This window comes from Triticum urartu, chromosome 7A (assembly GCF_056163025.1).
Source record: "Triticum urartu cultivar PI428250 chromosome 7A, HENAU_Tu73, whole genome shotgun sequence".
Lineage (NCBI taxonomy): Eukaryota > Viridiplantae > Streptophyta > Magnoliopsida > Poales > Poaceae > Triticum > Triticum urartu.
This window is the reverse complement of record NC_141879.1, coordinates 146,451,847-146,478,279: the sequence shown is the minus strand read 5'-3', so window position 1 is coordinate 146,478,279 and position 26,433 is coordinate 146,451,847. Positions and strand designations below refer to the sequence as shown.

The following is a 26,433-nucleotide window of genomic DNA, read 5'->3' as shown; positions in this document are numbered from 1 at the left end:
GTTCTTATCCACAATGGCAGCAATACTGGCCAGTGTCATTCCCCTCCTCGGAGGTGTCTATGAGGTTCATGCCCTCTCCCTCCTGCTCCATTCCCAGGAGAAATCCCTTCTCTTGTTGAGACTGGACGGCAACGACGCGTCATGCGTCGCCTCCTTCTTGAAAGTGCCGACTTGGGCAAGGTGGGAGAGTGCAGGGGTGCTGACTGGTGGTGGCTGGGTTTGCTGCTTCATTGGCGAGGGCTTTGGAGCATGGTTCTTTGTTTCTGAATTAGTTTAGGTCCGCATTCCTTTTGAATTGTTCATTTGCCAATCTGTGCTTGCTTGCTCGACGTCTTTGCCTTGGGCAGGGAGGGGATAGGGGTCCTTTCTTTTGTTGGCAACAGCAAGATGCGGTAGCAAGGACACGGAGCTGATTCCCGCGGGCTAATCTGATTCAAGTTATGGATGCTCCATATTTTCTCTTTGTTTGTTTGTTTGTTTGTTTGTTTGTTTGTTTGTTTGTTCAGTGACTGCTCCCTTGTGCAGTTTTTCCTCTTCGTGCTTGTAATCGTGAACTGTTGTGTGGACGTTCTTCTGGTATCATTCGTGCAACGGCGTGTCGAGCTGAGTTTCTCCCTTCGCGCCCGGAACCATGTCGAGCATTTCCATCTTTCGGTGGTCCGGCACCTTTCGATTCAAGGCGAGGGGCAGGGCTCCCCTCCGGATTTGGAGAGGACCAACATGATTACGATGTTCACCTTCCAGGGTAGACGAGGGCATGGTTCATCGATGCTAGGCATTGGCTCCGCCCGAAGTTCCTCTCTGTTTGCTCTACTGGTTTAAGTTCACTCGAAAGACTCCGTCGACTAAAAGCTAGTGCTTATTCTGATTATTTCTATAGGGCGTGTAGTCTTTGATGCTTGTAAGCTGCTTCGGCAATGCCGTGTATCTCCTGTTTGTTTTTCTTTTCTATTCCTACTTGGTTGTAATGGCGGCTTTGTGTAATTCTTAGCTGGTTGATGGCTTTGTTAATTTAAAACCTGGTCTTTCTTGAGCCTTGTTCTTTAAAAAAAGAAACTGAACACTCGGCGCTCTATGGCGCAGTGCTATAGGACTGACGAAATTCATCTTATGCGTCCTTCTGCACGGCCGTGCAACCTCCCACGTCCACCTCAAAATGCTTGATCAGATCCAGCAGGTTGCCAAGCGATGACCCACCCTTCTGCACGGCCGTCCTTGCCTTTTCCGAGAGCGCCAGCGCCTTCCTCCTCCTCTCCACTCCCTCACCTCCACCGTCCATGATGCTCCTGACTGTCACCTCCACCACCTCTCTCCCCACCACGATCTCCTTCTTCGACACCCACATCAACGGCTCCTTGATCCCGACGCTCACACCAATTCCGAGCACCTCCACGGCCAGCTTCTCGTTCAAGAACTGGTCCGAGAAGTGCGGCCATGTCACCACTGGCAGCCCGGCCGTGATCGCCTCCAATGTCGAGTTCCACCCGCAGTGCGTCACGAAGCCGCCCACGGCGGCGTGGTTCAGGATAAGCACCTGTGGCGACCACCCTCTGATCAGCATCCCGCGGCCGGCGACGCGCTCCTCGAGGTCCTGCAGGAACTCGCGCACGTCCTCGCTGTATTGGTCGGGGTTCTTCAGAACCCAGACGAACGGGTGCCCCGACGCCTCGAGTCCGAGCCCGAGCTCGACGACCTGCTTCGGGTCGGCGTGCACGATGCTCCCAAAGCTGACGTAGACGACGGTACTGGGCTCCTTGTCGTCGAGCCACCGGAGAGACTCATCGGCGTCAATGGCGGTGGTGGTGTTCCCTCTCTTTGCTAGTGTCGCGGCGTGCTGGTGGTACAGCGACACCGGCCCGATGGTCCACACCTTCATCTTCCTGGCAGCAGCGTAGCCAGCGACGTACTCCGGCTCCATCTCCAGGAAGGAGTTCATGACGATGCCATCAGACTCTGCTAGCGCCAACTCGAGTTCATCGGCTAGCTTCTCGAACCCGGGCGCCCGTAAGAACCCGGGGGCTTGCGCCCTCGTCACCTCGATTCTCCTCTCCACGCCAGGCACGACCACCGGCTCGTTGTCATCGGCCACGCCGTCGTAGGAGTTGTACCTCTCGACGTTGTGCTGGCACAGGACGCAGAAGGCGCACATGCTGAAGAAGCAGAGCCGCGGGACCTTGAGATTGGCCGCGACCTGCACGGTCCACGCGTGGTAGAAGTCGGACACGATGCACGTCGGGTAGGGCGGGTGCGCGCGGAGGTGGCGCTCCAGCGGCTCCGTGAGAAGCATCAGGGCGCGGAAGTAGTTCACCTCGAGGCCAAGTGGGATCTTGTCGACGTCGTCGGCTCCCTCGGGCAAGCCCTCCGCGGCGCAGTCGAGCGGGAGCTCGATGAGCCGGATCGGCAGGCCGGACTTCCGCGCGAAGTCGACCGTCGGGCGGATGCGCGCGGCGTTGTACGGCGTGGCGACGACGCTGGCGAGCGCGCCGTGGGTGGCCAGCAGCAGCGCGGTGTCCACAGCCGGGATCACGTGCCCCTGGAACATGAGCGGGACGAACACGAAGTGCGCCTTAGCGGCGCTCCCGATGGCATTTCCCCGCCCGTTTGATGCTCCTTGGCAAGCCATCCCCTGCTGCCCGTACGGTGGTAAGAGAGATAGTTCGATACTGATTCGTCTGGCGATGTCTGGGCCTGTCGCAAGTTCTGCTAGTCCCATGTCTTAAAAGAAGGCCCGGTTCTGAATGCGACCAACGCCGGCATGGTGGAGATGCGAGGTGACGAGATTGACCATGTCACTACAAGATTCTCTTTCAGTGTTTGTCCGTTATTATGTTGATGATGATGACGGAGGCGTGAGCATGAGGGCGACGAATGTTTGCTTGTCGAGGCTTGGCTAGCTTAGCTAGCACCGATGGCACCGAGGACACACAAGTGAAGGCAAATTTGTCACTTGTCACTACTACTCCGGTACGTTGGAACAAGTCCAGCATGTCTCCTAGAACTCCCTCGTACCTCCAAAAAGAAAGGGACCCAAATGACACATACCAGACGACAGTTTTTTTTACATTCCGCGTGAACCGTGACTGTCTTCCAATGGCAAGCACATATCTTAGCGCATGGGATAACTTGGCATTTGTGTCCAGGGGCGTGGGCTCCCTGTGTGGTCAAGGGCAATAATGCTAGACCTACAAAGAGTTAAAAACGTTTTACTTAACTTTATAAAGTTTAGGCAACCCTAAAGTTTAATTCTCTCACCCCTGAATTCAAGTGGGGTGAACCCCTTCATCCCCCTATAACCAATCATAATCCCCCACATCAGCGTCTTTGTAAAAAAATTAAGTAACCTTTTGTAGTTGTAGCATTACTCGGATCTATTGGGATGCCATGTTGAAATAAAGAACGTGGACCTATTGGGGTCTTGATTAATGATTATTAGGTTAGGAGTGTGTGTTATTTTGTTCTTCCATTGGAACGCACGAGCTCTTTTACTAGTTAATTCTAATTGGCCAACATGAACGGGTTGGCAGTGTGCATCTTTATTCTTTTGGTTGTGCCTACCAGCCTTACACGCAGTGCGTCGTAGTAGGGATTTTATGCATACACCCTTCAACTCTATGTGTAAAACAACAAACAATTTCTACTTGCCCCTACCCTCATTCTGCCCCGTCCCTCCTGAATAGGGAGATTGTGTAAAATATATATCATTCAAGTTCTTGCAATGAAAAACAACATGTTTGGTTAGGAGAGTTAATGAAATTGAGGTTGAGAATTAGGGACACCATTAAATCAACAAGATAGAAGAATGAGGGCAAACATGCACAAAAGCAGCTGAATTCGAGGGATATGTTGTTTAGAATTGTATTTTTTATATATAGGGTTGTTGGCCGTTAGTGGCTGAGGCAGCAATCTGGCTGGCCAGGCCTCCAGCACAGCTTAATTGTTTTTATTTTCATACTTTTTTGCATGCTGGTGTTGAGGAAAACTATACGCTTGGTGCCACTGTATGCATGGCTGCCTACGTTGGGCTTACCTTAATAAAAAAATCTGCCTCCGTCACTGTTTGCTGTAATTGTTGGTAAACAGTAGATGTTTGTCATATACATGGTGGTAAATGTATGTTGTTGAGTTCTCATTTTAGTGAAAGAAGTTTTGGGCTTTGCTTAGAAAACCTAGGTTTTTAAGGGCTAGGTTTTGAGAGCGGGTTTTTAGGAGTTAACTTTTGGGTTAGATTGGAGATGCTCTGAGCAAAAGAAAAAGAAGACGCCTGCGTTTCGGTACACATAATACAAGTACAATATTTTATATGATCAAAATTATACTATTTTTTGACAAAGCGAGGAAAAAAAGGATCGGGAAAGGTTTTATTGCCCAAGAATCTTCTGAAACTAATCCGTCGGCGCTCTCTGGCATGGTGCACTTTGAGACTATGCTGACGCTCATTCTGCTAGTCGTGCGACCTCCTGCGTCCACCTGCGCAAAGGCCCTCTTCACTCTCGAAGACCCCCAGAAGGCGGGTACACCAGCATCATTTATAGGAGTAATATGGTATGACTTTGACGTACTCTCTCAAAAAAAAGAGTAGCATTTGAGAGTGTGTTTTTAGGAGTTAATTTTAGTTTTTTAAGGTGAACTTTTATGTTTATTTGGAGATGCAAGAAAAAGAATAAAGAAGTCATCTGCGGTGTAGTACATATTATATAGTAGAAAAACAAACTTTCGTTCGATCAAAATTATACTCGTTTTTCTTTTTATAAAGATAGAGTAAGAAAAGGGGCATGCTAGGCATCGGCCGGCAGATCTTTTAAAAAGATCCGCCGCCTCGCGAGCCATCAAATCTGGTATACTCCCGCGTTGATGGTCATTCTTCACTTTTTCCACTTTTGCAACATAGATTCTGTTGCGGAAGTTTTTGCAACAGACGGCATGTTGCAGAAAACATTTGTAACAAAGGTTGTATTACAGATTTTTTTTTGTAACAAAGATAATATTGTAGACTTTTCTCGCAACATAGATTATGTTGCAGAAATTTTTTTATCCGCATCGTCGCACCGCCGTGTTGCCACTGCAACATTCCTCATGTTTCAGAAACATGGGTGAAGTTGCAAAAATCATAAAACATACGGTGGATGAGACTAATCCATATATGGTTGGCTCTCAAGGCAGTGTTGCCACTGCAACATTCCCCATGTTTCAGAAACATGAAGGAAGTTACAAAAATCATAAGATATACGGTGGATGGGACTAATCCATATGTGGTTGGCTCTCAAGGCCATGTCGCCACTGCAACATTCCCCATGTTTCAGAAACATGAAGGATGTTGCAAAATCCTGGTAATAGATACGATAGGTGAGACTAATCCACATGTGGTTGGCTTTCAAGGGCAGTGGACGTGAGGCATAGAATCTGTTCGTACACGTGGTCTGTTGGATCAAAAGTGATCCAACGGCTTCACACACGGCGGACGCGAGAGTGCCATCCGCTGGCTGAAAGGTAACGTTTCCCGTAAAAAAAAGATAAGAAAATGTTTGGTTGTCCAAAAATCTTTTGCAACTGAATACTCGGCGCTATATGACGCAGTGCTCTACAAGACCTTGACGACATTCATTTAGTTAGTCGTGCAACCTCCCACGTCCACCTCAAAATGCTTGATCAGATCCAGCAGGTTGCCAAGCGATGACCCACCCTTCTGCACGGCCGTCCTTGCCTTTTCCGAGAGCGCCAGCGCCTTCCTCCTCCTCTCCACTCCCTCACCTCCACCGTCCATGATGCTCCTGACTGTCACCTCCACCACCTCTCTCCCCACCACGATCTCCTTCTTCGACACCCACATCAACGGCTCCTTGATCCCGACGCTCACACCAATTCCGAGCACCTCCACGGCCAGCTTCTCGTTCAAGAACTGGTCCGAGAAGTGCGGCCATGTCACCACCGGCAGCCCGGCCGCGATCGCCTCCATCGTCGAGTTCCACCCGCAGTGCGTCACGAAGCCGCCCACGGCGGCGTGGTTTAGGATAAGCACCTGCGGCGACCACCCTCTGACCAGCATCCCGCGACCGGCGACGCGCTCCTCGAGGTCCTGCAGGAACTCGCGCACATCCTCGCCGTACTGGGCGGGGTTCTTCAGAACCCAGACGAACGGGTGCCCCGATCCCTCGAGCCCGAGCCCAAGCTCGATGACCTGCTTCGGGTCAGCGTGCACGATGCTCCCGAAGCTGACGTACAAGACGGTATCGGGCTCCTTGCCTTCAAGCCACCGGAGACACTCGTCGGCGTCAATGGCTGTGGTGGTGTTCCCTCTCTTTGCGAGCGTCGCGGCGTGCTGATGGTACAGCGACACCGGCCCGATGGTCCACACCTTCATCTTCCTGGCGGCCGCGTACCCAGTGACGTACTCGGGCTCCATCTCAAGGAAAGAGTTCACGACGGCGCCATCGGCCTCGCCTTGCGCCTGCTCGATTTCGTCAGCTAGCTTCTCGAACCCGGGCGCCCGAAAGAAGCCGGGGGCTTGCGCCCTGGTCACCTCGATTCTCTTCTCCACGCCCGGCACGACCACCGGCTCGTTGTCGTCGGCCACGCCGTCGTAGGAGTTGTACCTCTCGACGTTGTGCTGGCAGAGGAGGGAGAAGGCGCACATGCTGAAGAAGTTGAGGCGCGGGACATTGAGATTGGCCGCGACCTGCACGGTCCACGGGTGGCAGAAGTCGGAGACGATGCACGTCGGGTACGGCGGGTGCGCGCGGAGGTGGCGCTCGAGCGGCTCCGCGAGGAGCGCGAGGGCGCGGAAGTAGTTGGGTGCGAGGCCAGGCGGGATCTTGTCGACGTCGTCGGCTCCCTCGGGCAGGCCCTCGGCGGCGCAGTCGAGCGGGAGCTCCACGAGCCGGATGGGCAGGCCGGACCGCCGCGCGAGGTCGACGGTCGGGCGGATGCGCGCGGCGTTGGACGGCGTGACGACGACGCTGGCGAGCGCGCCGTGGGTGGCCAGCAGCAGCGCGGTGTCCACCGCCGGGATCACGTGGCCCTGGTACATGAGCGGGACGAGCACGAAGTGCGCCTTAACAGCGCTCCCGACGTCGTCAGCGCCGGCCCCGGTGGCGTTTCCCCGGCCATTTGGTGCTCCCTGGCAAGCCATCCCCTGCTTCCCGTACTGTAAGAGAGATGGTTCGATACTGATGCGTTTGGGGATGTCTGTTAGCCCCATGTCTTAAAAGAAGGCCGAGTTTTGAATGCGACGAACGCCTGCAGCCATCCTGGCCGGCGCCGGCATGGTCGAGACGGCGAGGTGACGAGATTGACGAGGTCACTACAAGATTCTCTTTCAGTTAAACCACTATAGTGTTTGTCCGTTATTATGTTGATGATGATGACGGAGGCGTGAGCATGAGGGCGACGAATGTTTGCTTGTCGAGGCTTGGCTAGCACTGATGGTACCGAGGACACACGAGCGACGGCAAATTTGTCACCAGTACGTTGGAGCAACTCCAGCACGTCTCCTAGAACTCCCTCATGCCTCCGAAAGAAAACTAACGATATTAGGCACATGACCACTGCAGCAAATCCTCTAACCCATAGCCTATGTCTATTTTTTTATTTTTTGAAACTTCTCTCTCTGTTTTCTAAGTCGATCTGTTAACCAAACCGTCGATCAAAGAAGAAATAACTACGACTCGGTTAGACGGCGGCAAGAAATCACAAAAGAAATGGAAACTGCGCTAGAACAAGAGGAGATCCGGTTCATGCAGAGGAGCACTAGCAATTGGCTCAAGCATGGTGATAGGAATACAAAGTTCTTCCAGAATTTGGCTCGGGCGCGGAAGAAGAAAAATTGCGTTCTCAAGTTGAAGGACAATGCAGGAGTATGGAGGGAAACTAATGAAGACTTGAAGGAGTTGATCTCATCGTACTTCTCCGGCCTGTTCACTTCTGAGGTGTTGGGTACGGGTGTTAATTTGCTTCATCGGGTTAAGCCTAGAGTAACAGCCGTGATGAATGAGTCTTTGTTGAAGCCATACACAATGGAGGAAATTTAAAAAGCCATGTTCAATATTGGTGATTATAAAGCTCCTGGTACACATGGTCTTCACGAGGTGTTCTACAAAAAATGTTGGGATGTGGTGGGTAATCAAATCACCGATGAGGTGTTGACAGCCCTAAATTCAAGGGTGATCCCTGAGGGATGGAATGATACAGCTATAATTCTAATCCCGAAGGTGGACGGACCGGAAAACATTACTCTGTTCTGGCCGATTAGTCTTTATAACATGGTTTACAAGGTAATTGCTAAAGTTCTTTCTAATAGATTAAAAGGATTACTCCCTGATATTATATCCATGACCCAGAGCGCTTTTGTGCCGGGGAGGCTAATCACTGACAATGTGTTGGTGGCTTATGAGCGTTTCCATGCAATCAAGCATCGTCGTCAAGGCAATAATGGGTTATGCGCTGTAAAGTTTGGTATGCACAAGGCTTATGACCGAGTGGATTGTGGTTTCCTTCGTGATATGATGCTCAAGCTTGGTTTTGATGATTCCTGGGTACAGATGATTATGGCATGTGTAACCAGTGTAAATTACTGGGTATGGTTTAATTCTGAGAAAACAGATATTTACTCCAACAAGGGGTCTACGACAGGGCGACCCCTTGTCCCCTTATCTATTTTTGATATGTGCTGAAGGACTCTCCAGTCTGTTAGCGCATGAGGAGGAGATCGGTGGTATCCAAGGGATTAGAGTGTGTCGGGGGGCACCATCAGTTTCACACCTACTTCTTGCTGATGGTTCTCTAATCTTGATGAGAGCGGATGCGTCAAACGCCACGTCCAGAATGAACTTGACATGTATTGTGCGAGTTCTGGCCAGTTGGTTAGTGATGCAAAATCCAGTATTTTTTTCAATCCAAATACTACTGTCGAGGTTAGGGAAGAAGTTTGTACACAACTAAATATTGTGGTTGAGGCAATGACGGATAAGTATCTTGGATTACCCTCTCATGCGGGGATTGAGCGTAGTGATTGTTTCCAACATTGGTTGATAGAGTCTGGGCTCTAATTGATGGGTGGAATGCGAGGATGCTCTCTGCGGGAGGGAAGGAACTTTTGTCAAAATCTGTTGCGCAGTCCATTCCAGTTTATGCTATGTCAGTTTTCAGTTTGCCAAAGAACATCTGCAAGAGTATATGTGATGCAATTGCTAAGTATTGGTGGGGAGGTTCACAGAACCAAAAGAAATTCCATTGGAAAGCATGGTGGAAGATGTGTATTTCTAAGAAAGAAGGAGGAATGGGTTTCCGAGATTTACACTGTTTTAATCAAGCAATGTTGGCTAAGTAGTCTTGGAGACTACTAAGTGAACCAGAGTCTTTGTGTGCTCGGGTACTTCGTGCGAAATATTATCCGGATGGGGACCTTTTCAATGCGGTTCTTAAAATAGATGCCTCGTTCATATTGCGTAGTATCATGTCCGGATTAAAGACCCTAAACAGAGGTGCTATTTGAAGACCAGGCAATGGGGCAAGTATTAATATTTGGTCTGATCTTTGGATCCCTACCACCCATGATAGGCGTGTGATGACACCACGTGGGCATTGCCTTCTTGAAACGGTACAAGATCTTATTGATCCACATACGGGAGAGTGGGATGTACAATTGGTACGTGACAATTTTTGGCCAATTGACGTTACAAGGATTATGCAAATTCCGCTTCCATCCCAAGAGCAACCAGATTTCATAGCATGGCAATTATGCAAGTCTGGGAGATTTACCGTCCGTTCGGCTTATCGTGCGGAATGGAAAGCGAAGTATCGGACTAGAGCGGGTATTGATACTAGTGTGGGAAGAAGTATGTCACATCCGGTATGGAAATCACTTTGGGATTTGAGTATCCCCCCCCCCCCCCCGTCCCCCCCCCCCCCCAAAGTACATATTTTTATTTGAAGAGCTCTACACCGAATTGTGCCTTGTTATTGTAATTTAGCGAACAGACAAATTAAAACTCCAGTGACTTGTCCGGTGTGCAAGGTAGATCCTGAAGACCTTAAGCACATGTTATTTATGTGTTGCAGAGCTGGAGAGGTATCGGAGGAACTAGGCCTAGGCGCAAACGTGGCCGCAATTGCTGAGCAGCATAGGTCCGGTTCATTGATACTTGATGAGATAATATGCTCCAATTTACCTGGTGGTGCCTCGTTCCAGGGAGAAAATGCAGTGGAATTGGCTATGGTTGTGTGTTGGTATATTTGATAGGAACGACGTCAAGTGTCCCATGATAAAGAGATTGGTACGCCAACATGATCGTCTCTACAAATTAGGGGTATCGTTGCTAACTGGGTAGCAGAAAAGAAGCTAGTTCCTTCACGACAGACTAGATGGTCTAGACCAGTATCAGGCTGTATAAAGCTTAATGTTGATGCTTCATATCATGTTGACTCGGGTGCGGGGGCAAGTGGAGCTATTTTCCGAGATTCGAAAGGAGGTTTTGTTGCAGCGGTCATGGAATATAAACCGAATGCAATGGACGCTCCAACTATGGAGGCGTCTGCGTTATTATTGGGACTACGTACGGCTTGCTGATGAGATGGGCATTTTTTTCTTTGTCCATTGAGTGATTCTAAGGAGATTGTTCAAGCTATCCAAAATCCGGATCACTACCGGGCGTCAGGTGCGGTAATTACTGACGATTGTCGAAGGTTGATGTGTTCTTTTGGCAAGACGACAATAAATCATTATGTGCATGGTGTAAACGAGTGTGCTCATATTATTGCTCGTTTTAGTTTCTTGGGTCAGGAGTTAAGGGTGTGGCTTGATAAACCTCCTGATTTCTTGATTCCGCTTATTGTAAAGGATATGATTATGAATTAAATAAAGTCCCCGAAGTTCAAAAAAACTAATTGATAATCTCTCTTCGTTCTCCTACTTTTTTTTGTTGAGGGGCTCTTCGTTCTTCTACGTTCCGGCAATTATTTGTTTGTGGGTTTGTCCTTTTCTCCCTGGCACGTGAACTAGCCGGTGAGTTTTATGTGTGGGCTTCTTTCAACACAGTACAGATGCAAGCGCTCATATACACGCACATACACTCATCCCTATGAATACACACCCATACACCCTATCCCTATAAAGACTGAGCCGCCATATCATTTTGAAATTTACGAAGTCATCGTAGGCATCTCGTTGTTGACGGGAACGTCTCCTCCCACTAAATGCGCATCGCCGAAAATCCTGAAATAAATTTAGAAATAAATGCAAGCATCAGGACTTGAACCCTGGTGGGCTGGAGATACCACAGTTCCTCTAACCATCCAACCACAGGTTGGGTCGCCATGCTGCTTCTATTTAGCACGTAGGAGGCCAGGGGATAGCGATATAACGCGTAATGTGAGCGCTGCTTTCAACTGGGCCGGCCAATTTGATCATGTATTTAAAAATGTTAATCAAGCATTTAAAAATGTTCAAAAAGTACTTTAAAAATGTTAATCAAGCATTTGGATAATGTTAAATATGTATTGAAAAAATGTTGAGCATGTTTATTAAAATGATCGAACAATTTGATCATGTATATAAAAATATTAATCAAGCAGTTGAAAAAAAGTTGAACAACTATTTAAAAAATGTTAATCAAACATTTGGAAAGATGTTAAAGGTGAATAGAAAATATGGTGAACATATATTAAAAAAATGATGAACTTTTTATATCATGTATATAAAAATGTCAATCAAACATTTGAAAAAAATGTTGAACAAGTAACTGAAAAATGTTAATCAAGCATTTGAAAAATGTTACATGTGTATTGGAAAAATGTTGACCATGTATTCAAAAATGATAAATTTGTATTTGAAAAAAATTTAAATGTGTATAGAAAAAATGTTGACCGTGTGTTTAAAAGAATTTTTAATTTGTATATAAATGGCTATAGAAAAATTGTTAACCATTTATCAAAAAATCTTAAACTTTTATTTAGAAAATATTAATAAAGAATTTTGAAAATTATATGTGTATAGAAAAATGTTGACCATGTGTTCAAAAAATGTTACTAAGATATTTGAAAAATGTTAATCAAGAACTAAAAAATTAAATGTGTGTTAAAATAATGTATTAGATATATACCATACATGTGTATTGAAAACCAGTTAAACCCAAGAGAAAAGAAGAAAAACAAGAAAGAGTCAAACTAAACCGAAGTAAAACAAAGAAAGACGAAAAAAACTACTATTAAAACCGGGAAAGTAATAAAGGAAAACTGAAGAAAAAGAAAGAAAATATAAAACTAAAAAAATGGACAAAGAAATAAACAAGAACCAGTGAAAAACAAATGAAAACAAAAAACAAAAAACCTAAAAAAACAATGGAAAACCGGCTCTCTTCCATATAAGTAGGCCGCACCCTAGTATTCAACACTAGCCCGGCGCTTACCCAATTGCTAGCTTCGCTAAACGTAATCCAGGAGACATGGGATCTCCCTTTTTCTTCTCGAGCTCAACTTTCAACTGGGTCGGCCCATTTCCAGTTTTACTCCCACCGTTTTTTCCTTCTTCTTTTTCTTGGTTTTTTCTGTTTTCCATTTTAGAATCTGTGAATTTTTATACTGATTACATGGATGTGGTTAAGATGATCATGTGCACGGATGAGGCCAGATCGACGCATACGGTGATGGTGAAAGAAAGAAAATTCACTCCTTCGGGAGGGTAGAGAATTATTAGTCAAGCAATTCAGTTAGTCATTATTTACTTTGACAGAATTGAAAAGTGCACTGCGGTGTGGCTCCGTTCAAGACCCGATGAGATTTCTGATCTATGTATGGCAGACTTGGCGGCCACTTGATTAATAAATTGTGTTTCTCCTAGAAAAAAACGCCCTTAATTATGATACACCTGGCCAGGCGCGATTGAACCATGATTGAGTTCCTTTTCTTGGTTGAAAAATAAATAAATAAATCCACTGGCCTATAAAATCAGCTAACACTTATGGTGGCAGTGGCACGAAGAATGCAAGAATCATGGAAACGCTCGAACACAATCAAACATCAACAATGGTTGACATGTGACCCATTTCCATGGATCTCACGCTCGCACTGCGGCTAGACAAACAAAGTTGGATTGGCCGGACCCCCGCATCAGTCCCCGTCTTCACGGTAGGATTTGAATCCTGGTTACAGCAAGTATGACCGGTCGAACCCCCGGATATAGTCCGGCACACCTTTTTCCTGATACAGGGTAAACGGAAAGGTTCCAGTTGGATGTGACTGCTAAGGAGCATACTTGCAAATTCATACCTCTTTGATGAAGGCTCGGCCGTATCTTCGTTTGCCTTCCTCTTAGAAGGCTTGCCTGGTAGGGGGGACGCTCTCTTCGGAGACGCTCCCGGGGTAGCATGGCGCGTCGAACGCTTCCCCTTCGAAGCACAGGACAGTGCGGTGGGTAAGGAGGAATGAGAAAACTCTTTTGGATAAGGTGTCTTTGGATTACTTACACATGAAGCAGGGAGGAGGTCGGGGTAATCGGCGATAATGGGTACATATGTATCGTCGTAGCTCATCTGATAGAATATTCCATCCTCAAGCTCCACGAATATGTCCGGATCTTCCTCATATCCGGGGTCAAGATCCCGGTTGCGATTCTCCGGCTGAGGGGCAAAGTCATGGATCCCCTCGACAACCTTTCACCATTCATGTTATGAGCAGATAAGATGCTGCCTGTCAAGAATGATTCAAGTACAAGAATGGAGGATTATACATGGAAAATCTGTCTCGATATTGGAGACGGGTGAACTCCTTCTCCCCTTTATACAGCTCGGCTAGAATTTTGGCCAGGGCGGCGGGGGTCTTCGGGCCTTTCCGACCATAGCGTGAGGCGTCGTCTTCCCCGTTGTAATGCCACATGGGCAGCCCTCTGTATTGGAGTGGCTGGAACCCCCGCGTTATAGAGATCGCCATTACCTCGGTTATTGACAATCCGGACTGAGCAAGCGCCTTAATCTTGCCCAGTAGCAGGATGACCTCTGCACTATCCTCTTCCTCGAGGCTCCGAGGACACCAGCTATGGCGTTTCTTCAGCGGAGCATTTGAAAACTCGGGGAGGCCCATGCGGACGGGGTTGGGTAGAGCGACATCGTCGATGTAGAACCATTCAGAAGGCCACTCTTCGGGAGCTTTCTTCGGCGTGTCGGACAGGTATCCGGTCCCGGCGATGCGCCACACTTCGGCTCCTCCCACTTCAAAAATTGACTCACCTTGATTGCGAGGGACGAGGCAGAACAATCTTCTCCACAAATCGAAATGGGCCTCGCAACCAAGGAATAGTTCGCATAAGGCGACATAACCCGCAATGTGCAGGACGGGGGCCGGGGTAAAATTATGCAGCTGGAGGCCATAGTACACCAGAAGCCCTTGGAGGAATGGGTGAATTGGAAATCCCACGCCCCTTAGCAGATAGGGGATGAAGCACACTCGTTCTCCCATAGACGGATTGGGGAAATCCTCCGCCTGGGTTTTGCCATTGAAGGAGGCCAATCTTGCTCAAACAGGGACCAGATCTGCAGGAGGGACAAATCCCTGCGTTTGCAGCTTCACCAATTGGCTGTGAGGCATGGAGCACCTCTCCCACTCGCCTCTCTCTAGGTTGGAACGGGAAGAGGAGTGGGAATATTGGCCATGTTGGAATGGTTTCGCCTGGCAGTATCTGAGGATTTTCTCCGCGTGATGCCGAAGGGATCTGAGATCCAATCTCTTTAAATAGACACTCTTTCTTGCAGGGCTAGGGTGTTATTTGCGAAAAATACCCTGACCGTCCACATTCGCCCGACACGGGGAGGACGAAGTCATAAATGCACAGAAGCTGAGGGGTACGACATTGAATTGAAAGCCGAACACATTACCTGGAAGACGTCGGAGGAGGAACCCGCCTTGCAATGCCGAAGACAGTCTGCATGCCGAACACCTCGTCATTGAAGCCTGGTTCGGGGGCTACTGAGGGAGTCCTGGACTAAGGGGTCCTCGAGCGTCCGGCCTGTTAGCCATGGGCCGGACTGATGGGCTGTGAAGATACGAAGATCGAAGACTGCACCCGTGTCCGGATGGGACTCTCCTTGGCGTGGATGGCAAGCTTGGTGACCGGATATGTAGATTCCTTTCTTTGTAACCGACCTTGTGTAACCCTAGATCCTCCCGGTGTCTATATAAACCGGAGGACTTGGTCTGGATAGGAGAGATTCATTATCATAGCCATACAAGCTAGACCTCTAGGGTTTAGCCATTACGATCTCGAGGTAGATCAACTCTTGTAATACTCATATTCATCAATATCAATCAAGTAGGACGTAGGGTATTACCTCCATAGAGAGGGCCCGAACCTTGGTAAACACCGTGTCCCTTGTCTCCTGTTACCATCAACCTTAGACGCACAGTTCGGGACCCCCTACCCGAGATCCGCCGGTTTTTTCACCGACACTAGTGCCCACAAAAATCTTCTATCTGTTCATAGAATTGCCATTGACAACCATGTTTTCCTCGAGTTTCATCCTTATTTCTTTTTTACCAAGGATCAGACAACGAAGAAATTCTCTATCGACGTAGATGTGTTCGAGGGCTCTACCCGTTGATTTCGGAGTTTAGAAGATTCAAGAAACAAGCTTGTGGTGCTATCAAGCTTTCGTCCATGCGATGGCACGATCGTTTAGGACATGCCTCTTTTTCTTTGGTTGAAAAGTTACATAGGAAAAATAAGCTCCCGTTTGTTGGTGAGCGCAATATTGAAACTATTTGTGATCCATGTCAGTGTGCTAAAAGTCATCAATTACCATATGCCATATCTACTAGTATCTCCACTAAGCCTTTGCAATTGATCTTTTCTGATGTGTGGGGCCCTGCTCCATCCTCTGTTGGCAGACACACATACTATGTGAGTTTCATCGATGACTATAACAAATTTTCATGGATCTATCTTCTTAAGAAAAGGTCCGATGTGTTTCAAGTTTTTAAAAACTTTCAAGCACTCGTTGAAAGGAAGTTTGACAGCAAGATTATAGTTGTCCAATCTGATTGGGGGGGGATACGAGAAACTCAATTCCTTCTTCCAAAACATAGGCATATCTCACCATGTATCATGCCCACACGCTCACCAACAAAATGGGTCGGCTGAACGCAAGCATAAGCACATTGTTGAGGTCGGTCTGGCCCTTCTAGCAGGGGCTTCTATGCCTCTCAAGTTTTGGGACGAGGCGTTTTTCATGGCTTTGCACATCATCAACATGTTACCTAGTCGTTGTCATCAATAACGTAACACCTATGGAACGTCTCCTCCATGTCAAACCATACTACACATCTCTCCGTGTCTTTGGCTGTGTTTGTTGGCCAAATCTCCGTCCTTACAATAATCGTAAACTCATGTTTAGATCAAAGCAATGTTCTTTTCTTGGCTATAGTTCTCAACACAAAGGTGTCAAGTGCATTGACATCTCCACCGGCCGGGTCTACATCTCATGCGATGTCGTTTTTGATGAGACCAAGTTTCCTTTCGCAGATCTACATCCTAATGTCGGTGCTCTCCTACGCAAGGAAATCTTACTTTTACCTTCTCATCTCTCTGGCTATGATCAAGGGGGCATTACTAATTGTGATGATCATATGTTGACTAACCCTACTAATAGCCTTCATGACCCTTGTGATGATGCAGAAAACAACAGTGAAAAAATTGCAAAAAATGGTGAAGAAAATAGTGCGGCAGACTCATATTTTATGTGCCCCGGCCTGGGGAGCAAATCCCCCTCGGGATCGGGCCTGGAGCTGCTGCGTAGCGAATTGGCTTCAGGATCAGCGCCCTGCAGCGAATCTGCCCCGACAGGCGCAGGCGGGCGTGCGGCTGTGACAGCGGCAGGTGGGCGCGCAGAGTCACCCACGCCAGCCACGCGGCAGACCCTGGCGGGCTGCGGCGCCTCTCTTCGTGCGCGCCAATCGCCGCCTAGCATTTGGCAGGTCGGCGCTAGCCCGGGCCGCACGCAGCTTGAGGCCCAACCGCTCGTGTACAAGCGGCGGATGGTGACTCGTCCGACAGGAGAGGGGAAAGATCCTGTCGATGCAGGGCCCAGGCAATCACGAGGCAATGATGACGCCTCTCGGCCCAGATCCTCTATGGCTGATTGGTCACGAGCACCGCAGCCGGCAACCGCAGAAGATCCGGACCCGACATCCACTGGTGACAACGCCGGTTCTAGAGCTGCTCATGGATTCTCCTCAGGATCCGGGGAGGATCAGTTTGATCCAGGCGTGGGATCCTCTGCGCCGAATCTCTCTGTGGCGCCTCCTGCTGTTACTCCACGTCGCACACGACTACATCAAGGGGTAACTAAACCTATTGATTATAAACATATTATAAAATATGGGATGATATGCTCGACAGGTGAACCAGGAAAACCCAACACTCTCGAAGAGGCTCTTGGTGATGAAAATTGGAGAAAGGCAATGCATGATGAAATTGTGGCACTCAAGAAAAACAGAACATGGCACCTGGTTCCTCCACCACAAGGTAAAAATCTTATTGACTGTAAGTGGATCTTCAGGATAAAAAGGAAAGCTGATGGAACTATTGATCGTTACAAAGCTAGATTAGTTGCCAAGGGTTTTAAACAAAGGTATGGTATTGACTATGAGGACACGTTTAGTCCAGTCGTGAAAGCTGCTACCATACGTCTTGTTTTGTCCATTGCTGTGTCTAGGGGATGGAGTCTACGACAGTTAGACGTTCAGAACACGTTTCTCCATGGTGTTCTGGAAGAAGAGGTTTACATGAAACAACCTCCTGGGTTTGTGAATGCACATGCACCACTTCATGTGTGCAAACTTGACAAGGCCCTGTATGGACTGAAACAGGCCCCAAGAGCATGGTATTCTCGCCTCAGTAAAAAAATGCAAGCACTTGGTTTTGTTCCTTCGAAGTCTGACACTTCATTGTTCATCTATAACAAGTCAAGTATATCCATATTTGTGCTCATTTATGTTGATGATATAATTGTGACAAGTTCATCTGATGAAGCAATAACAGTACTGTTAAAGGATTTAAGTGCAGAATTTGCTCTCAAGGATCTAGGAGATCTACACTATTTCCTTGGTATTGAGGTCAAGCAACACAAAGAAGGTCTTCACCTCTCTCAAGAAAAGTATGGAACAGACTTGGTAAAGAAGGCTGGTTTGCAAAGTTGTAAGGCTGCACCCACTCCTTTATCTAGCACAGAAAAATTATTTCTTGCCAAAGGAGAGCTTTTGGATCCAGAAAACAGTACAAAATACAGAAGTCTGGTAGGTGCTCTTCAGTACTTAACACTGACCAGACCAGATATTTCTTTTGCTGTTAATAAAGTATGTCAGTTTCTACATGCACCTACTACAGTTCACTTGACTACTGCAAAACACATAGTAAGATATGTGAAGAACACATTGAGTATTGGCCTAAATTTCAGCAAGTCATCCTCTACACTTATTAGTGTGCCTTCTCTGACTCAGACTGGGCAGGATGTCTAGATGACAGACGCTCAACTGGTGGTTTTGCAGTATTTTTTTGACCTAATTTAATATCTTGGAGTGCAAGGAAAACAAGCCAGTGTCTCCAAGTCCAGCACAAAAGCAGAGTACAAAGCATTGGCAAATGCAACAACAGAGATCATATGGGTGCAGTCAATTTTGAAGGAACTAGGTATGAAAAGCACTAGAGCTCCATGTCTATGCATGGTGTGATAATCTAGGTGCTACCTACCTATCAGCAAATCTAGTCTTTCATGCTAGAACTAAACACATTGAAATAGATTTTCACTTTGTCCGAGAAAGGGTTGCAAATAAACTCTTAGATATTCGGTTTTATTCATTCTCAAGACCAAGTTGCGGATGGTTTCACTAAAGCTCTACCCACAAGAAGTTTTGAAGACTTCAAACATAATCTCAACTTGATGAAGTTGTGATTAAGGGAGGGTGTTAAACATGATATTGTTGTGGCGTGTACTACAAGAGGATGCGTGTATGAGAAGGAGAATCATCAACCGGAGTAGTTAATTAAGCTAGGATACTTTGTAATCTTTATCTTTCTTATCCTAGTATTCTTTCTCTCCAAGATGTATCTCAACCGACTTATACGCGTATCCAGGGCTCGCTACCCAGCTATTTAACACGCAACACGTCCGGCCAGGAAGGCAAGATGTTTACCGCAAGTCGCACAGGGTGTGGACTCGTTTAAAGCCTGCTGCGCAGTCCTGTTTTACAAATGATTTGCGGGACAGAAAGAGCTGGGGACACGGGACAGGGGACACTTGTGTTCCTTTAGTTGGCTGAAAATTTTGGATAAAAGCGAATTGGATTTTATCCGGATGTAGAATAGACAGTCCCTAAATAAATCCACTGGCCTATAAAATCAGCTAACACTTACGGTGGCAGTGGCAGGAAGAATGCAAGAATCATGGAAACGCTCGAACGCAGATCAAACATCAAGCAAAGTTGGATCTCATGCTAGACAAGCAAAGTTGGATTGGATGCCAGCTCAAAAAGAAAAGTTGGAGTAGTAACCAATTAATGGTCACGGAGAAGCAGGTCGAGCGACGCGGCCCCGAGCCTGGTGGCGTTCACGTAGTCCTGCGGCGCGTGAGCCGGCAGGCCGGGGATGACCAGGCCGACCGCCCGGGCGATCCTCATTGTCCACCCCTCCGTGTACTCCGCCCCGTCTACGACGTGCCCGATGATAAGCCCCCGGACGAGCTCCCACGCCGCGTTCACGTACTTGGACACCACGAACGCGAGCGAGAAGTAGTTCTTGTTGGGCTCCTCCTCCATGGCCTGCGCCCTGTAGTAGCTGTCGAAGTAGATGCACCGGCCGAAGTGCTTGAACATGCCGTCGTATGGCACCCTCGGCACAATGTCGTTGGAGTAGACGAACCGGAAGTACCTCCCCCTGGCCGCCGTCGTGTCGAGGTGCCGCTCCACGAACTCCCCGAGCTGCGCGTCCCCCACGCGCGGCTGCCCGTACGTGTACACGCCGTGGAGCCTGGCCAGCAGGTCGCGCTCCCTGTGCAGGGCAAGGATGGCCGGGAACAGTACGGCGAGCGCGCCGCCCAGGCTGTGGCCGGTCACCGCGAACCGGGCGCGCGGGTTGGCCGCCAGGGACTTCTTCAGCGCGTCGCGGACGGCGTAGTAGGCAAACGGCCTCTCCTTGATTGCTTCGATCTTCTCTGGCCAGCCGATGGCATTCCTTTGCAGCCCGAGCGCCTTCATGAAGCCGCCGTGAACCTTGCCCGCCTCAGGGATGTCGTACCACGAGATGTCCACGTCTGTGCACCAATCCTCTGCGTCGAACGGCTGCGTGCCGCGGAACGCCACCACGACGAGGTCGGCGTCAGCCGGCTTGTCGGCGAACATGAAGGCCTGCGTCGTGTAATCGTCTTGATCCCCTCGGAATTCTACCAGGAGTTTGTTGCACGTTAGCCACACGTGTGTTGCCATACTACTGTTACTACATGCATGCATGCTTCATGTTTTCGCGTGCCCTGAAATCTTACCGTTGCAGCAGTTGAAGAACTCAAGGAATTTCATGTGCCAATGGTTTTCGACGACGTTCTTGATGACCAGCTCGTTCTCGTAGGCCAGTTTGGAGGCCATGATGCCCAGAGCAGCGAGGTAACTGCCATCCTCTGGCTTGATCTTCTTGTCCAGTTCGACTCTCGTGTCGATGAGTCCAATGAGCGATCGATAGTTGGGGGATTTTCTGTGCGGAATTCGTAATTCGCCTGCAACGTATGTACAGCACAGTTAGCTAGGAATTATCGGAACGCCATTGTTGTACTACTCCGAAGCAAAACAGCGACATACGTTTCGTGAGAACTCTTCAAACTTTCTATGATGTCGTTTGACTTTCAAAACCTAGGGGTGTTTCCCACGTCACTCCAAATAAAAGGGAGGGGAACATTGCAGATTTTGCCGAATCATTTCACAGAGGAGAAGAAAAAGGGACGAGAATGCAAAACGTGCATGACCATATTTCGACAACGAGTAACGCTACATCGACGGAAGGTTACGGGCGTTTTACGGGGTGATACTGATTTGTCAAGTTGTGATTGGATTAAGGGGGGAGGGACGGCCCTACCCGTGTGAAAATCAGGGGGGCCGGAGAGATTATTAGGAAAGGGCCTGTAAAACTCCTATAAGAGGCACGTACGTTTAGCATTTTTGTTCGGCAACCTTGCTCGTTCTCATTAGAATAACTGGCGCCTCCGACAGGAAAGCGGTCAAGCCAATGACAGTATGCAACTTATTTAATTGCTTAGCGCATCACGACAACCACCTTAACAAGTTAACATGTTATTTAGCATATGAAACTGACATTGCCCTTATCTTGAGAGTTGTTATCGATTATAAGTTCTGACCAGAGTACAAGTGGATATATACATTGGATAAACTCATGTCTCTAATAATCCTGCCATGTAGACTATGATTAAACCGCAAAGGCTGCTATCCAAAGCATATTTTACGACCTCTGCAATAATGTGGTACGAATAATTAATCATCTACGCATTTACTTAATTAGCAAACCACTGTTTCCTAGCAAGAACAACCAAACGCGCGTGCTCATTTCCCATTTCTATTTGATATTGCGAGTGCTTAGTGCTTACTGATTGGACACCCACCCCGTGTACGTTAATAAAGATAAAGCGATTGTAGTTTCCGTTCATATGTTTTTGAAGGTATAGTTACATATAATCTGCACGAGTTTTTCCAAATTTTCTATTTTATTTCAACCTTCTCCCCCCTTTTCATATGTTTTCTGCCATTTTCGTGCAGCTACGGGAGCACTCTTTGTTTCGCCATGGAAGACTAATGTCCAACTTTGATATGCAAGGCAGTTTTAAATAAAACTACTCCAAAAAGATAAGATGGAAACCTCATGTGAAACTGCACGAACGTACTTAATTCTTTTAGTGACACATTTTAAAAGATTAGTTTCCGCAAAAACACAGAAATAGTAGATGATAGCACAACCTAATGTTAAAACTCGTTGGTTTACCTTGCATGGCGTTTCTGATAAGCTTGAGCACGCCGCCACCGTTGTCCGTGATGAGGTTCATCCAGTACTCGACAGCGCTCCCGAGCTTGCCCAAGGGCCACTTCACCCACAGCAGCAGCATCTGCGCCACGACGGAGAGGAAGATGATCCACCGGCACCACCGGTCTGGGACCTCCTTGCAGCCAGCGGCGCAGTTGACGGCGTCGCTCGTGCCGACGTCGCTGGAGCGCAGCAGCTGGAGGAGGCTGCGGACGCCGCCCTTGGCCGGCCGCAGCACCATGAAGTCGCCGGAGAATTCTTCCCGGCAGCCATCCATTTCCAGTCTGTCGGTCGATCGATGCAAACAGGAGCTAGCACGCCAATCAGCTTGACGATGAACAGCAGAACAAGAGCTATAGCTCGCCGGAGTATTGTATCAGCACGGCTGCACGAGATGCATATATATATAGGCCGGGGGCTGAGTAGAGGATAGAACCGCGTGCAAATGGCAGTGCTGAGGGTTCTAATTAATGAAATAAAGAACGGATTAGGTAGGGGGTGGGTGGAAGACTAGGTCACTAGGCGGTCAAGGTACCAACTGCGTGCATACTGGACTACTCTGTTAATTTAGGACCAGATCAAAGGCGGAGCCTTTCATCACGCGCGGTCGAACCCGTCTTCTTCGCACGTAAAGAAGGAACGGTTACATTGGTCGGTAAGAAAAAGCTTCGGTTACTCGCTAGTTCTGCGTACGGTTTTCGTGATTCTGCACAAAATTTCCCGTATGCATGACATACGGCATAGATTTAGAGGGAGAGGGATAGCAAGAAAGAGGGAGAGAGATGACGATGCAAGTCACCAATCTGAATCGTCCCCCGAGTTTTAGTGTTTTATATACAGAAATTTTATACCTCCCACGGTTTGTTTTTCAGAAAAAATATTCAATCTATTCATCAATAGTCATGGCAGTACAAAGAACATCAAAGGTAAAAAAATTTATATCTAACCACCTAAAGAACAACTACAAACCCGGAGCCAGCCAAAGGCATGCAGCCGTCATCGCTCATCCCTTATCGGAGCCGGGCAAACCATGTTGTACTAGATAGTCGGGAAGTCGGCGTGCTAAGGCAGCCCCATAGGACCAGCGCAATAGAATAACAAGGGTCACTGATGAAGAAGCGTAGAGGTAAAAAAAATTACATCTAACCACCTAACGACAACTACAAACCCCGGAGCCAGCCAAAGGCGCGCAGCCGTCATCGCCCATCCCTTATCGAAGCCGGGCAAACCATGTTGTACTAGATAGTCGGGAAGTCGGCGTGCTAAGACAGCCCCATAGGACCAGCGCAACAGAATAACAAGCGTCACTGATGAAGAAGCGTAGAGGTAAAAAAATTACATCTAACCACCTAACGACAACTACAAACCCCGGAGCCAGCCAAAGGCGCGCATCCGTCATCGCCCATCCCTTATCGGAGACGGGCAAACCATGTTGTACTAGATAGTCGGGAAGTCAGCGTGCTAAGACAGCCCCATTGGACCAGCGCAACAGAATAACACACGTCGCTGATGAAGAAGCGTAGAGGTAAAAAAATACATCTAACCACCTAACGACAACTACAATCCCCGGAGCCAGCCAATGGCGCGCCGCCGTCATCGCCCATCCCTTATCGGAGCCGGGCAAACCATGTTGTACTAGATAGTCTGGAAGTCGGCGTGCTAAGACAGCCCCATAGGACCAGCGCACCAGAATAACAAGCGACACTGGTGAAGAAGCGTAGATCAAAAGTAACCCACCTGTAGACAGGCGAAAGAAGACCGGTTCCAAGTAGATCCGCTGAAAACATACTCTAACTGAATCCTGTAAGATCTGCCGGAGACAAACCTCCACACGCCCTTCGACGACGCTGATAGGGGATAGACGGAGAGAACCTTACTTCCATCTTTAATGAGCCGCCACCGCCTCGCTTGTTGAGTAGGATACAAACCCTAAAGGAACAGGCACCAAAATAGGAGCAGGAGCTCTCCCGCTAGCGACGGCTAGAGTCCACCACACCTCTATCGCCTAAGGCCACGTGTGAGGAGGTAGACCTGCGAATGTGCTAGCAGAGGGCGAGGAATCCCTAACCGCCTTTGTCGCAAGAGGCATATGCGAAGGGGTACGTTCTGAGAGTATTTTTTCTAAAGAAAGCTCACTGGCCCGTCCGATTCCACATATGAATCTTAAAATGGTGAAACATGGCAATCCCCGTGGGCCAAGTATGTTATTTGCTCTCATGCACCCACTCCCGGAAGGACACAAACGTTCTCTCCCATACACAGTCCACAGGGAACGACCCGTGTGTAGTCTGACTCTTATATGCTCAAAACAAAGCGGTTTTTGACTGAGATCTCCACATGGGAAAAGATAACTATTTGAAATATAATAAGTCAATGCAAAAGGATTGACATCAGAAGCAGATTCAGGGCTATTGGAGTGAGTGTTGCCATGAGTAAAAGTTGGCATATTCTAAAAACTCCTAGGTTACTGCCTTCAATCTTACCTACCACTAGCTAGTTGTGAACACGAAACCGGTGCCGCTCCCACAAGCAGCCCGGGCGCAACCCTAGGTGGCACCGCCACTAGCTCCCAGCCCCCCGCTCGCTCCTCCCCTCCCTCTCCATCGCTGGAGGGCGACGCCTGGCGGAGCGCGCATGTGTGTCGGCATCGATGGGATCTTCTTCTCTTCCCCATGAGGCGCTAGGGTATCATGGGCCGGCTTGGACATGTGGAGGCATGGCTGCTCGGCGAGGCTTCGTCAGGCTTACAATGGCATCTAGGGGCGGCGCGGGAGCGTGGTAGTGGTGGGGGCGGCATGGGTTCTCTTGTTGAGGAACGTAGCATGCAATTTCAAAAAATTTCCTACGATCACGCAAGATCTATCTAAGAGATGCATAGCAACGATAGGGAAGAGTGTGATCACGTACCCTCGTAGACCGAAAGCGGAAGCGTTAGGTTAACGAGGTTGATGTAGTCGAACGTCTTCACGATCCAGTTGACCCAAGTACCGAACGTACGGCGCCTCCGTGTTCAGCACACGTTTAGCTCGATGACGTCCCTCGAACTCTTGATCCAGCAAAGGGTCGAGGGAGAGTACCGTCAGCACGACGGCGTGGTGACGGTGATGGTGATGTGATCCACGCAGGGCTTCGCCTAAACACTACGACGCTATGACCAGAGTAGTAAACTGTGGAGGAGGCACCGCACACGGCTAAAATAACAATTGATGATCCTTTGGGGTGCCCCCCGCCCCCGTATATAAAGGAGGGGAGGAGGAGGAGGAGGCCAGCAAGGGGGCGAGCGCCATGTGGGGAGTCCTACTAGGAGGAGGATTCGCCCCCCTTCCTTTCTTGCATCGGTGGGAAAAGGAAGGAGAGGGAGAGGAAAAGGGAAAGGGGGGCCGCGCCCCCTCCTCCTTGTCCTATTCGGACTCCCTAGGAGGGGGGGCGTGCGCCACCCCCTCACCCCCTCCCCCCCGCGGGCTTCCCGCTCTCCCCCTTAGGCCCATGTAGGCCCAACACTTCCCCGGGGGGTTCCGGTAACCCATCGGTACTCCGGAAAAAAAACTCGAATCACTCGGAACCATTCCGATGCCCGAATACTACCTTCCAATATATGAATTTTTTATCTCTCAACTATTTCGAGACTCCTCATCATGTCCGTGATCTCATCCGGGACTCCGAAAAAACTTAGGTCACCAAAACACATAACTCATAATACAAATCGTCATCGAAGATTATGCGTGCGGACCCTACGGGTTCGAGAATTATGTAGACATGACCGAGACACATCTCCGGTCAATAACCAACAGCGGAACCTGGATGCTCATATTGGTTCCTACATATTCTTCGAAGATCTTTATCGGTCAAACCGCATAACAACATACATCATTCCCTTTGTCATCGGTATGTTACTTGCCCGAGATTCGATCGTTGGTATCATAATACCTAGTTCAATCTCGTTACCGACAAGTCTCTTTACTCGTTCTGTAATGCATCATCCCGCAACTAACTCATTAGTCACATTGCTTGCAAGGCTTATAGTGATGTGCATTACCGAGAGGGCCCAGAGATACCTCTCCGATACACGGAGTGACAAATCCTAATCTTGATCTATGTCGACCCAATAAACACCTTCGGAGACACCTGTAGAGCATCTTTATAATCATCCAGTTCCGTTGTGATGTTTGATAGCACACAAGGTGTTCCTCCGGTATTCGGGAGTTGCATAATCTCATAGTCAGAGGAACATGTATAAGTCATGAAGAAAGCAATAGCAATAAAACTAAACGATCATAATGCTAAGCTAATGATGGGTCTTGTCCATCACATCATTCTCTAATGATGTGATCACGTTCATCAAATGACAACACATGTCTATGGTCAGGAAACTTAACCAT

The 26,433-nt window shown here is 48.3% G+C and overlaps 1 protein-coding gene and 2 pseudogenes across 1 annotated transcript; all 3 read right to left on the bottom strand.

Moving 5' to 3' along the window:
* Positions 1-1,011: 1,011 nt before the first annotated feature.
* Positions 1,012-2,623, bottom strand: LOC147958653 (UDP-glycosyltransferase 73C6 pseudogene; annotated as a pseudogene).
* Positions 2,624-5,602: 2,979 nt separating this feature from the next.
* LOC147958652 (UDP-glycosyltransferase 73D1 pseudogene) lies at positions 5,603-7,312 on the bottom strand (annotated as a pseudogene).
* Positions 7,313-19,423: 12,111 nt separating this feature from the next.
* On the bottom strand, positions 19,424-22,438 carry LOC125525583 (triacylglycerol lipase OBL1). Its single transcript, XM_048690591.2, has 3 exons — positions 22,016-22,438; positions 20,514-20,741; positions 19,424-20,414 (listed from the first exon to the last, which is right to left on the bottom strand). The coding sequence occupies exons 1-3, from the start codon at positions 22,329-22,331 to the stop codon at positions 19,531-19,533; spliced, it is 1,428 nt and encodes a 475-aa protein (XP_048546548.2). The 5' UTR covers positions 22,332-22,438; the 3' UTR covers positions 19,424-19,530.
* Between the last annotated feature and the right edge of the window lie 3,995 nt (positions 22,439-26,433).

Coding starts and splice junctions, on each gene's coding strand:
- LOC125525583 (XM_048690591.2), bottom strand. CDS start 22,331: ATGGATGGCTGCCGGGAAGAATTCTCCGGCGACTTCATGGTGCTGCGG. Junction 20,742..22,015: donor TATCAGAAACGCCATGCAAG/GTAAACCAACGA, acceptor CATACGTTGCAG/GCGAATTACGAATTCCGCAC. Junction 20,415..20,513: donor GTTCTTCAACTGCTGCAACG/GTAAGATTTCAG, acceptor AACTCCTGGTAG/AATTCCGAGGGGATCAAGAC.